General features: G+C 46.9%; 4 protein-coding genes across 4 annotated transcripts; all 4 read right to left on the bottom strand.

The window, feature by feature from the left end:
• Positions 1-526: 526 nt before the first annotated feature.
• On the bottom strand, positions 527-2,613 carry N7479_010381 (gamma-glutamyltransferase; the record flags this gene model as incomplete). The annotated part of the gene is made up of 6 exons (XM_057258072.1): positions 527-975; positions 1,028-1,161; positions 1,214-1,374; positions 1,432-2,225; positions 2,283-2,316; positions 2,377-2,613. 6 exons carry the CDS (start codon positions 2,611-2,613, stop codon positions 527-529), a joined length of 1,809 nt encoding a protein of 602 aa, XP_057105530.1.
• A 642-nt stretch (positions 2,614-3,255) lies between these two features.
• Positions 3,256-4,236, bottom strand: N7479_010382 (uncharacterized protein; the record flags this gene model as incomplete). The annotated part of the gene is made up of 2 exons (XM_057258073.1): positions 3,256-3,646; positions 3,707-4,236. 2 exons carry the CDS (start codon positions 4,234-4,236, stop codon positions 3,256-3,258), a joined length of 921 nt encoding a protein of 306 aa, XP_057105531.1.
• Positions 4,237-5,533: 1,297 nt separating this feature from the next.
• Positions 5,534-6,352, bottom strand: N7479_010383 (uncharacterized protein; the record flags this gene model as incomplete). Its single annotated transcript, XM_057258074.1, has 1 exon — positions 5,534-6,352. The coding sequence occupies one exon, from the start codon at positions 6,350-6,352 to the stop codon at positions 5,534-5,536; it is 819 nt and encodes a 272-aa protein (XP_057105532.1).
• A 682-nt stretch (positions 6,353-7,034) lies between these two features.
• N7479_010384 (uncharacterized protein) lies at positions 7,035-11,185 on the bottom strand (the record flags this gene model as incomplete). Its single annotated transcript, XM_057258075.1, has 4 exons — positions 7,035-8,984; positions 9,061-9,790; positions 9,857-10,543; positions 10,650-11,185. The coding sequence occupies 4 exons, from the start codon at positions 11,183-11,185 to the stop codon at positions 7,035-7,037; spliced, it is 3,903 nt and encodes a 1,300-aa protein (XP_057105533.1).
• Positions 11,186-11,692: the final 507 nt, after the last annotated feature.

The raw sequence follows: 11,692 nt of genomic DNA on the forward strand, positions 1-11,692 counted from the left end.
AGGGGTTCGTAGACATGTCGCGGTAGTTGTTTGTTGGGTGTGAACTGTTTGGATGGAACTTGTCTGGTTAATACAAGGTAAAAGATAAACACCGACCAAAAAACCTACTTTCAAGCCCCCTATGCAAGTCAAATGCGTGGTGTTCTCGGGAAATCGCGAGGAAAGGTCCCTTTCATGCGGGGAGATAAATTCACGTGTAAATCTGATAAGGTGACGCGATTTCGTGTCAATGGAACTCGAAAGCAAAAACTAAGAAAGAGACAAGTTCACAGCAGCTTTTCACACCACTAGAGACTGTTTAAGGGATGAGAAAAGGCCAACGTGTCGAGCTCTCTACATCATAAAAAAGGAATCTTGAAACGCACAGACCGTCCGATAAAGAAACGCCAATCTACCAGGCGCAGGGGTGTTCCAAGAATTTGCAACAAAGAAACAATCGCGAAAAATTTGAACTTGTTAGATCCATTTATCTATTTATAGTCACAATGTATGTACTTTGACTTCCACACCGGGACCATATCCCGTTCTATACAGAATACCCAGCCGAGTTGAGTTGTCTCGGCTCACCAGCAGCATCGAATGTCCCATTGGGCAAGACCCGAATCAACTGGGCAGTACTCTGTCCTGGAGCAACCCAAGTAACATTATGACCGCGCGCCTTCATAGAGGCAACTGTTGCGTTGTCATAAGAGTATTCGAAGCTGACCTGGTTTGGCACCAGCTGATCATGCAGACGGGGTTGGGCCAACGCTTTGGCGGCGGAGAGTCCCTGATCAATGGAATGTATGATACTTTGTACAGTGGCAGTGATGATACGGCTACCTCCTGCGGATCCCGCGATCAAAAATAGCTTGCCATTGGGTCGCTCAACTATCGCGGGTGTGATGGAGGAAAGAGGGCGTTTTCCAGGGCGAACGTAGTTGGACACAGAGGGGATGTATCCAAATGAGTTTGATGATCCAGGAATGGAGAAGTCTGCGAACATGTTAGTTAACTCCGTGATATACGGCTAGCTGTCTCGACGTACCATTCATCTCATTATTCATGATGATACCAGTCTCTGGGACCATGACATGGCTACCGAAGAGCAGGTTGATTGTAGTGATTACCGAGATTGCGAGGCCAGTATGGTCAGCTGCTGCGATATGCGAAGTTCCAGGGCTGATATGGAGTCAGCTCAATGTCAGAGAATCATGCAAGAAGTATGACCTACGTGTCCAGGCTTTCCAGTCCAGCTGGATCATAAGCAGATACGTTTTGAGTTCGCACATCCGAGATCTTGGATCGAATGTCATCAATCGTAGCCTGCTCCAAAATCTCCTTCTGATACTTGGCCATCCCGTCAACAAACAAGGGATCACCCAAATTAGATCTCTGCATTTCGTGTAAGCGATCGTTAACCAGAGTGAAAACAAAGTCATTCCTTCATACCTCGCCGTATCCAAATCGCATCGCCTCATCCAACCGATGTGTGCTCAAATTCACGGATGCTTCAGTCGAGAATAAATCTTTGTATGTACCAAGAATCTTCAAAATACTCATAGCGATAATACCACTCGATGGGGCCGATGTACTCGTGATCTTATAGCCACGGTAGTCAATCTGAGCGATATCCCGAATAGCGACTGTGTAATTTTTAAGATCTTCCAGCGTCATTGTGCCGTTTTCCCTCTGCAGCGCATTGATCATAGTCTCCGCAATAGGGCCCGAGTACAATGCATCTGGGCCACGCTCTGCAATAGCCTCGAGAGTATCCGCATACCGGCGTCGAGTAATGGTATCACCCAGCCCAAGTCTGGTTCCATTCGGAGCAAAGTCAATTGCCCACGTGGGATTCTTAGATAAGAAGTCCTCTCCACTACCAACAGCGGATGCCATATATCTAACAAGATCTTCTGTGACAGGGAACCCGTCACGGGCTGTGCGGATAGCGGGCTGAATAACGGTCGACCACGGAAGAGAGCCATATTTCTTGTGGATGTACTCGAGACCTCGCACTTCTCCCGGTACTCCACTGGTATAGATGTTAGCTTGACCCCCATTGTTCTGCGTGTATTTGTCTGACCTTGCCAGTCCGCCAAGGATGGAAGCATTCTCGTTGTTTTTGTACATATCCTCGAATGCCGCAGCTGGGGCTGTCTCTCGGAAATCGATGAATTCATAATCACCATCTGCTGATCTTACGAGCATGAAGCCACCTCCGCCGATTCCACTGTGGTACATGCCTGGTCTCCGTTAGCTATGCTCAGATACAATTACTGACTGAATAAATGTAGCCTTACCTACGACGCCAATACAAAATTCGGTTGCAACCAACTATATCGCTGTTGTCAGCACCGATATTCACTCCGGATCCACCTGGATAAGAATACTCACGGCATCGGCAGCGTTTCCGCCTTTCTTCAGGATATCAGATCCATGGCGGGAGCAGATTGAGCTCTCGCTAGCAACAGCGCCCAGCTTTCCCAGGCCAATTTTACCATGTGACCCATGACCGCCATTCGGATCTCGCCCGGAGAACTCCAAGGGTGAAGTGTTTGCACTGGGCAGGTGAATTGCAACCAATAGCAGCGACAGTACCGCCAAAAATCCCAGTCTTATCGGTTTCAACATGTTGACAAGAGTTTGTCTACAATTTCTCCGTGGTATAGAATGTTGCACAACAGTCGGCCCGGGGGAAGAAGAGGCTGGCAAGGCCAAGTCTAGCTATGGCACCATCCGGTATTTTAGTATTTTGAACAGGGGGGAAACTTGTTGTCAAGAGGGGAATAGGGAAAGATAGCGGTACCTGTTTCTCCACATCTCCGCTGATCTGGCAGGGTTGTTGCATGTCACGATTGGAGGCCTCCGCACGCTTTAGTATAGGATCAGCGGGCTCCATGTGTGCCCGGCGAATATAACCAGCATCGATAGACGGATATTAAGGGATGGAAATTAAGGACCGAACGTTTTGACGGTTGGCATCTACCAAGGGGGTTAAATCTACTGGATAGCGGTGTGATAATTGCTTTTTGGTTGTAGAGAATCCTGATTCGACCCCGCTGATAAGCGGGTAGCTTTGGGGGGAAAACCAATGTCCGGGGGACTTTTGGGGTCATTCGATAAATATTGCATACTCCGAGGTCAAAATGTACCTAGGTAACTTATCTCCGGATATATATGATTGGGTTCGATAGTTTGTTATCAAAAATATATTTAAATGCTCCAATCTATAAGAACCCCAGTACTTTAGGTATATCTCCGATCAACGTGGTATCATTTTTGCAAGTCATCCCTTGCAGCGGCTCGTCTTATCCAAGAGATAGTCTCCTCCCACTCCTGAGGAATCTCCTCCAATGGTTCTAGTGTGGCCAATACGAGCCGACAACCCCAGTCGCGCACGTACCATCGATGACACAGGAGACGCATAGCTATGCCATAATGTAGGAGCAGAACTCGGGCGATCCAGTCGCCATGTTGTAAAAGTGAGGAAAACTTGTCACAGAGGAATAATGGCCATGCAAGGGGTCCTCCATGTGGCCCAATTTTGGGCCACGGTTCAACGGCCTGATGCAGCTGCTGCCATGTGGCTTGGTAGATTGGTTGATCCGATCCTTTACTCTTGTCAATGACCAAATGAATTTGAGCCAGCGACATCAGTATGTCCCTGGTTTGATATCAGCTTCGTAGGCCCTAGATAGTCACTTCATACGTCACTGGAACATACTTCTGGAGGCTGAATAAAACGTGTGTGTTTTCGACCGGGCTGCCACTATTGCTTGGTGTTATCATCCAGCTTTCCCGAATGAGGTAGGGAGAAGGAATTCCGTACTGATTATTTTCCCCAGTTCCAAGCCTTTCTATTGTTTCAGACATGCACAGCCAGCCATCCAGTTGTGCGTCGGCCCCGCCTTCACGTATCCGGGAAAAAAGCATGGCGGGGCCAGACATCAATGTGCGAGCTTCGAGAATTACCGAAAGGGGGTCCAGTGGTCGGTTTTCAAGAGATAATACTCGAGATCCAATGGCGAAAAGCATAATAATGATGGAAGAGACAAATGCTGGTTCATAATCTGGTGGTGAGATCTCTGGAAGAACCTTACTCAGTCCAGCGCATGCCTGGCTCTGATACCGCACGGCATGATTTAGCCATGAAGCCCGATTATCAATTTCAAGCGATGCCAAGTGTAAGGCTGAAAATGCATGGATACTGTCGAGCAGGTAAGGACAAGATGCGGCCATGCGAGGAATAGTCATGGAGAGATGGTGCGCTGACAGCCCATCCTGTGACAGAGTGTGGTACGTTGAAGTCATATACTGGTGGAATAACCTTGTCTCAAGCAAGCGGGTTGCCTGTGGAAAATCCCTTGGTGGGGTCAAAGTGCCACTCTCTGTTTCATCCTGGGCGCTGGATGATGTTCTAGGGCTGTCCTCGTCTTCATTTGGGGGAGGATATCTGCAATCCAATTTTCGCTTCATGCACAGAGTACATTTTGGCATTCCCTCATCGCACTGAGCATTACGTTAGAATATAAATCTTAACTGGTGGATTACTGCCGTTCGCCAAGGCTAGCTGGATCTCGATCGATCCAGGCAGGCTCCTGGGGCGGCACATGCAGCACCCCATCGGGTTCGGGGGAGTATATTTGTTGGCACTGACCTTGACATGTCTTCTTTTACACTCCAAGCAGCCCTTCCTGGACTTCGTATGGCTGCGACGCGATGGCATTGATGGCTGCCATTCAGGAACGAACTCAGGGTGACCAAAGAAATTAAAATTAAAAAAAAGCAACAAGCCTCAGCCCCGATTCATATTCTATATCTCGGACAAATTAGATCCGTACCCCCGACCTCGGTCTCGGTCCCTTTCTGGGGGATCTGCATATGACAATGCCTGATTGGCAGAGACAGGACACGGGACCCTGGGGCCAGCACCAAACATCCAGTGAGTTTACACCCTTCATGATCCTAACCTTAACTACGTTGGAAGATATGGATGGCTACGTCGTATATGAACATATATCCATTCCATGTGATCTCGGGATGTCCCGCGGTTGACTACATACAAAGCGCCAAGATGACACCCCATCCAGGATGGACAATGGATCCTGAAGAGCTTGACTATGATGGCAAATGGCCCGCAAAGGATATCTTAGGTTGTACTCTCGCTGTTCATTTTGAGCTCAGAAGATACACTCTTTAATGTACTGCAGCAATGACAAACGCGGCGAAGTCATTTACAAGGTTGGCGGACGAGATCAGTCTACATCTTCGTCAAATTACTTCACCGACAATACTTGACGATCTTATCACTCTCTAACAGGGTGATAATTCTACGGAATAAAAACCGAAATGCAAAGAGATATCTTCGTAGTGGGATTGTTCGTACCCGATTCAGTTATCAAATTTATGTGTAAGGAATCACGCCGGTTTAATTTATTGTATTGAATTTTACTCATCCCTCTAATGCTAAATTTAAGATACGTTTCTCTTTGCGTATATCCCTGGATAAGTATTATCCCGTACATACATACAGTCATGTATAACATTTGGATTATTTCCGCGAAGTCTTCTTCCCAATCTCGACGACAAACTTGCTTGTTCTTCCCTTTACATGTAGTGTATAGAGTCTAATTGCAGTAACAATAACCATAAGAGTCCAGCGCTCTCCCAAGGCGCACGACTGACCGTCCACCAGATCAAGCGAGAAGGCATGTGTCATACTAGGGAGGGCCATAACCCATCCAAGAAAGGCGACAGTCTCACTGTCTCCTGGCAATGGAGGCGAGGATGAGGCGGATTGTTGGAAACTGCCGCTGCCACTCAGCTGGGTTGTTTGTTTGCTAGACGAGAGCCAAACCAACTTAAACCCATTTCTCTTGGCTTGGTCGACACCCTTCTTCACCTTTCTCCACGCAAACTCCTCCCGCTGCTCCTTCTCGTCTACTTCGATGGAGAAGTGGAAAGCGATATCGTTGTTTGTACCAGGTTCAGCGCGCAGGACCTCCTTCTCCATACGGTCAGACTTCGGGTTTGGATCAGGTGACGGCAAGAAAACGATACCGTCGGGATTGAACGCATGGAGACCCTCCGACTCATCGCCAGCGGCGACAAGTAGTGGATCCTTGGTGCTCATTCCATTTCGCAGAAGGAATCCTGTTCTCATCCCTAGTGGAGCTTTGCCGCTATAGCCAGCTTGCATTTCAATCAGACATAGACGGTCCTTGGCACTCGCGCCACAGAGATTCATAGACTTCCATTTTGTCCACTGGCCATGTACATTCATGGTTGATGGTAGCGAGCCATAGCGAGATGATGTCACCAATGCCTTGTCATGTTCAGGCGGGGCTTCAATTTCCTGGTGTTTGGACATGATGTGACTCGGAGAAAAAGTTGAGAAGAAAAGGATGCTGATTGTTGACTCTAGCTCAGAGGCATAGATTTCACTGGCTTTACATAGTGTACTCCTTAATAACTCCGCCACCCTCTAACTGCAGAATATTAATGTTTTCAGTGGGTCAATTATCGAGTTGGATCAATGATTGGTCTTGTCGAACTCGCAAAGCTACGTAGATCGCTGTTCCTGGGGCCAAAAGCACAAAGCCTTTGTCTTGGCCCATTAATTCAATTGACTTCAAATTAACTGAAAAACTTTGCCTCAAAGGCAACTTACACGTTGAAATTTGTCTGAGACACGCAGAATTTTTATTGCATCCCCGGAATAATACGAGGTCGCATGGCTCTACTATATATATCATCCCTAAAGTTGATTCTCATTTGCCGTTATTGTGGGATAAAGCCCAAACCATGGATATCCCTCAGTTGAATATTAGTTTCAATTTACCCCGTTCAAGCCCAGTCATGTAGCCATATTCTATATCATGTTGGGATAGGGAACATTTGAGTTGTTATGATCGGCGGCTTCTCCATTCCGACTGAGCCCGTGCTATTCGCCGATATTTATCTCGAACTTATCAGAACTAGTTCCAACATTTACATGCAGTCTGTTTAGCCTTCATCCACCTCGAGGAAGTGAAAATATCTGCCACGAGTCCTTATATCCGTTCAATACGGTACTTCCACGTGTCAATCACAAGTTCCAGCCACACGCTCCAGGGGATTTCGTTCTCTCCGAATCTGATTACTCCCTTCCTAACCCCAAGCCATCCGTCAACGGGAGTTTCTACGTATTCGTGCTTCGCCCAGCAACATCTGTACCAAAATGCCTTTCGAGATTTTTCGTACAGCTCCACCTGCTTTTTATGACAGTCTCTGCAGAAATACACATCCGGACAAACCAAGCAGACAAGACCCTTGTCACTACTCGGCCCAAACTCCATGATTTTCTTGCCGCATGTGCCATTGCACCACATCAATCGATCTGGTACCAGGTCCTGTTTGGGTGATGGATTGTCTGGTGGCGTAGATAGTGGTAGCTCCTTTGCAGCATGAAGATCGGGGGTTTTATCCATCTTGGCTGCGTCTGGATCTGCTGACTCGTTCAAAATGCTCTCCAGCCCCTCGTTATTTTCAATACCAGAGGAAAGTTCTTTCGCGTTGATTATAATATGAGGCTGGGAGTTGTTGGGATCTAATTCCGATTGTTCAATTCCAGGATCGATCTGGGCACCAGTTTCACCCGTCTCACTGGTACCATTGGGTGGTCCATCCCCCGAAGAATCGGAATCGGAATCGGAATCATAGTTGGGATCATGATAAAGTCTGGAGAATATAAGAGAGTGTGCCACTTTAGCATGAACGTCCATGTCAACACACATGAGGAGCTTGGCCAATAATACAAGGGCATCCATGTCGTTGGCTTCCATTGAATCTTCAAGGTCGTTGATGCAGAGCCGGAAAGCTTTGCCTAAAAGCCTTTTGTAGCTTTCTTTGTCTCCCATCTCCCTGTGCATATTTGCTAAGCTGAGCATCGCAGTGGCCAGATGCTCTCGTTCTAGACCAGGACTGTCTCTATAGTCATGGAGAAGGATTTGAAGGCGCTCAACAGCCTGTTTCCTGACCTTTTCTACGTGACTCACAGTGAAGGTCTCGTGGATGACATCGACTAGCTCCGTAAATGCATCTCCCACTGCTCTTGGTTGGACCAAAAGCTTTTTGTTCTTGAAGTCATCCAGAATTGTCTGAAGGATGCGATCTGCCATCTTGGTGGCATTTGCGAGTCGCCGATACACCCATGCAATACTGAGCTGAATATTGAAATGCTTTTCTGGATCCGCGACCCAATATTCAGCAGCGTCCTCATAGACCTGAATAGTGAAATCAAGCCGTCCAGTCTCAACTGCAGACTGGTCAAATAGGTCAGGCTCTTCATCTCTATTTTCAAGCCGGTGCCATACCCACTGGGACCTCATCTTCCAAGAAAGGTTGCTGACAGCGGAGAGAGCCTCATCATATTGACTTTCCTTTGAATACAACTCGATCAACATCGATAAAATATCCATGAATCTCGGTGTACTTTCTCTGCTTTCACGCAGAGCTACCTTGCATGTCTCGATTGCTTCCTTGGTTCTGGCACACATGCTCGAAGCCTTGGCCTTCAAGTAAAACCCCTCAATGCATCGTTCCTTTCTCAGCACATCCGATCTGAACTCCTTCCCTCTCTCCCAGATCTCCATGGCGGCACTTGAGTGCTCGAGGACATTGGCCCAAGTATCGATGAAATCACTACTTCCACCACTCTCTGGCTTCAGCTTGATATAGGTCTCTGCCAGACCGAGGTGAGAATAGAACATTTCAGGGCTATCTGCTTTGGCCCATTTGTCAATGTTCTCCTGGTAGAGCTTTTGGGCCCCCTCCCAATCCTCGCTCCGCCAACTGGAGTTAGTCAATCCTAGAGCAGCTGCAATACGGCATCGCGCTTGTGTAACGAAATTGCGACTGTTTAGTATGGAGTGTTGGTCACCAAATTGAATGATTTTATGAGCCCTCGAAACAGATGTTTTCGTCCAGAAAAGCCAGGTTCCCTCATCTGAAAACTGACCAAGCTATGTGGGATGTCAGTCAAGTGGGGTCCGTCAGAGATATATTAGAATAATCGGATATAGAGGATATTCTACTTACGGACCACAAAGTTGCACTCAAAAGCAAGTAAGGACTCTCAGCTTCAGTGGCCGTCCTCGCCTCCATCCAACTAATCATATGTCCTCGAGCTATATTCTCAAGAATAGGGGTGCGTTCTTCAAGTGCTTCCTTGATCCATTTCAGTGCTCCATCCGACGGCCTTTCCTCACTATGGAATTGCATCCAAGCAGCCCATTTAAGAAAAAGGTCTCGGTGCTCATCAGCATCGTCACGGTCTGTTGCGTAAAGATCCAAGGCCACGGTATAGTTGTCCAGGGAATTTTGCACGGATTCGAACACTCGACAGACATTATTAGTGTTTGTGAGTACCTGCATCATGGCTTCCACTACACGGCGAGCCTGTTGGGAGCTGACTTCTCGCACATTAATATCTTTCAGATGTCCCATCAGCCATTTTGCCGCATATACTCGCAGTGGCTGCAAATCTTCAACCATGTTGTCTTTGCCACACAGAATATCCACGAGCTTGACAAATATGTCAACTTTCGCCTGGATTGGATCCGGAATTAGGCTTTCAGTACTTGATTGTTTCGAATTTTCAGAACGTTGTAGGCGATCCTTGAAAACAGACTGCCGAAAGGTGACCACCTCAAATCTGTTGTTCTTGAGTGAGAATCGCTCTGATTGTGTCTCTGCGGTCATTCCACCCTGCATGCCTCCATGATGATCCACCGTGGCATTAGATTGGTAGTCATGTATGATAAGTAATCTAGAAGAGTAACCCAGCCATCAATCAGTATTCTTCATTGATTACTTCTATCGGGGAAGTACTGACTCCGGGGATGCCTCGTATATTTGCCTGCTTAGGTCCGAAGACTTTGGGAGTTGGCTTTCCGCGCTGATCAAATACTCAAGTTGGTAAACGGTCAATGGCTCCTTGGCAAATGTGCAGTATTTGAAGATCAGTTGGGCAAACTTCCTGTCTACTGGATTTTTCCCTTCCAGCACTTTCTTCATAATCTCAGTGAGCATCCCTGTTTCATTGAAGAGCTCTCTGATCTTTTCCTTAATATATTCGTCTTGCGACCTGTTGCTCGAGGCAGTATCTTTTAAGGTCATGATCGCGAGCTCTATGACAGATAACGTCTCTAAGAAGTGATACATGTTAGCGTAGCGAAATTTGGGACTGGCAATTTCGGGCTTACTGTCGGGCACATTCTTTAATTCTGTGCGTACGATGGATTGGCTTTTTTTGTCCAACTGGCTATTTTTTAGGTGATAATCCACGATGCGTTCAAGATCGCCGTGAACTTTGGTTGCCTCGACCATGTCAACTTCCCAACACCATGGAGTATCATTCAATTTCGGGATACTGCCTCGATTGTCTCCTGTCATCAGAATTTGAATCCGGTTCTGGTATGGGTGAAGATCTTGGAAAAATTTCAGCATGTGCTTAAGGTCTTGGCTTTTCATGAAGTGGATATCATCTAACAAAACGTAAACCTTTCGAAAGGTGGTTGAGCTGCTTGCGCACGTCTCCATCAAAGCAGTCCATAAATGGGATTTTTCTGCATCAATCTTGGTTCTCTCAGTCCCCTGGTTGCCTTTTTTTCTGAGTCTGATCCAACCTCTTGGCAAGAGCACTGCAACACTTGGCGTCTTGTTCTGCGATTTGCCAGATGACCGAGCTCAGCATATGAGACACTGATTGGGACTTTTGCTGGTTGGGCATGAATTGAAAGAATGCGGCCAGAGTGTCTCTGCTATCGCGATGATTCATTTCCGCGTACAGCTTCGCGCAGAAGGAGGTCTTTCCTGTTCCAAGTTCCCCGAAAACATATAGACAAGAATTTTTGTGCCCTTGTAGCCATTGACGATATTGCAAGGTTGCCTCCTTTTCATCGGTGTTCAGCCCCCAATCAAAGGTATTTTCAACGATGCGCTTGAGGATAGGTTGCAGGGATCTGTCCACGTTGAGATTGAGATCCTTGAGTGCCAGCAAGTTCTTGACTTTGGCCAATGCATCCCGTCCAAACAACTCCTGTATCTCGCTCGGGTCCATAGCACGGAAATTTTGCACAAGATCCGGCACTATATGGTCTATACCCCGTCTAATCTGCGCGGTGTCATTTTCAGTATTATTAACGTGGTCAAAGGTGCGCATTGGGATCCTCCCTTGAAGTCGTTATAGTGCTAATTGCACTTTCGTACATTCTTTATCGATCTTCTCATTTCTCCCCTTTAGCGCCTTAGCATACAGACCTACATAAATAGGTAACCAATCAGCAAGAATTTTTACCTTTTGTGTTCATTCCTGGGGAAGGATAGCTGAACTTACGCCACCTATTAGTCTTTTGAAACAACGTTCCAGCAAAATTGAAAAAGCTCGCCATCGCAATATAAATATTTATCAGACTCAATCTGAAGTCTCGCGTAAACGACTCTCGATTTTTGATGTCGCTTATGTCCTCGAGGGTCTTTTCAATCTCTGTGAAAACATTCTCAATCTGATCCAAGTCTGCAGTCACGTTCTGGGCGCCCTTTTCAAGCAGAGTGGTCTGGGTCAGTTCCAAGCTAACACAGCTCATTGAAAAGCATAGACAAAAGAAATATGAAGGCTAGACAGGAGTTGCAGTAGCAATAACTCCTCTCAACTTACCTTGATCATGAA

The sequence above is a fragment of the Penicillium vulpinum genome, assembly GCF_028829585.1.
Source record: "Penicillium vulpinum strain IBT 29486 chromosome Unknown utg000004l_segment0_segment0, whole genome shotgun sequence".
NCBI classification, from domain to species: domain Eukaryota; kingdom Fungi; phylum Ascomycota; class Eurotiomycetes; order Eurotiales; family Aspergillaceae; genus Penicillium; species Penicillium vulpinum.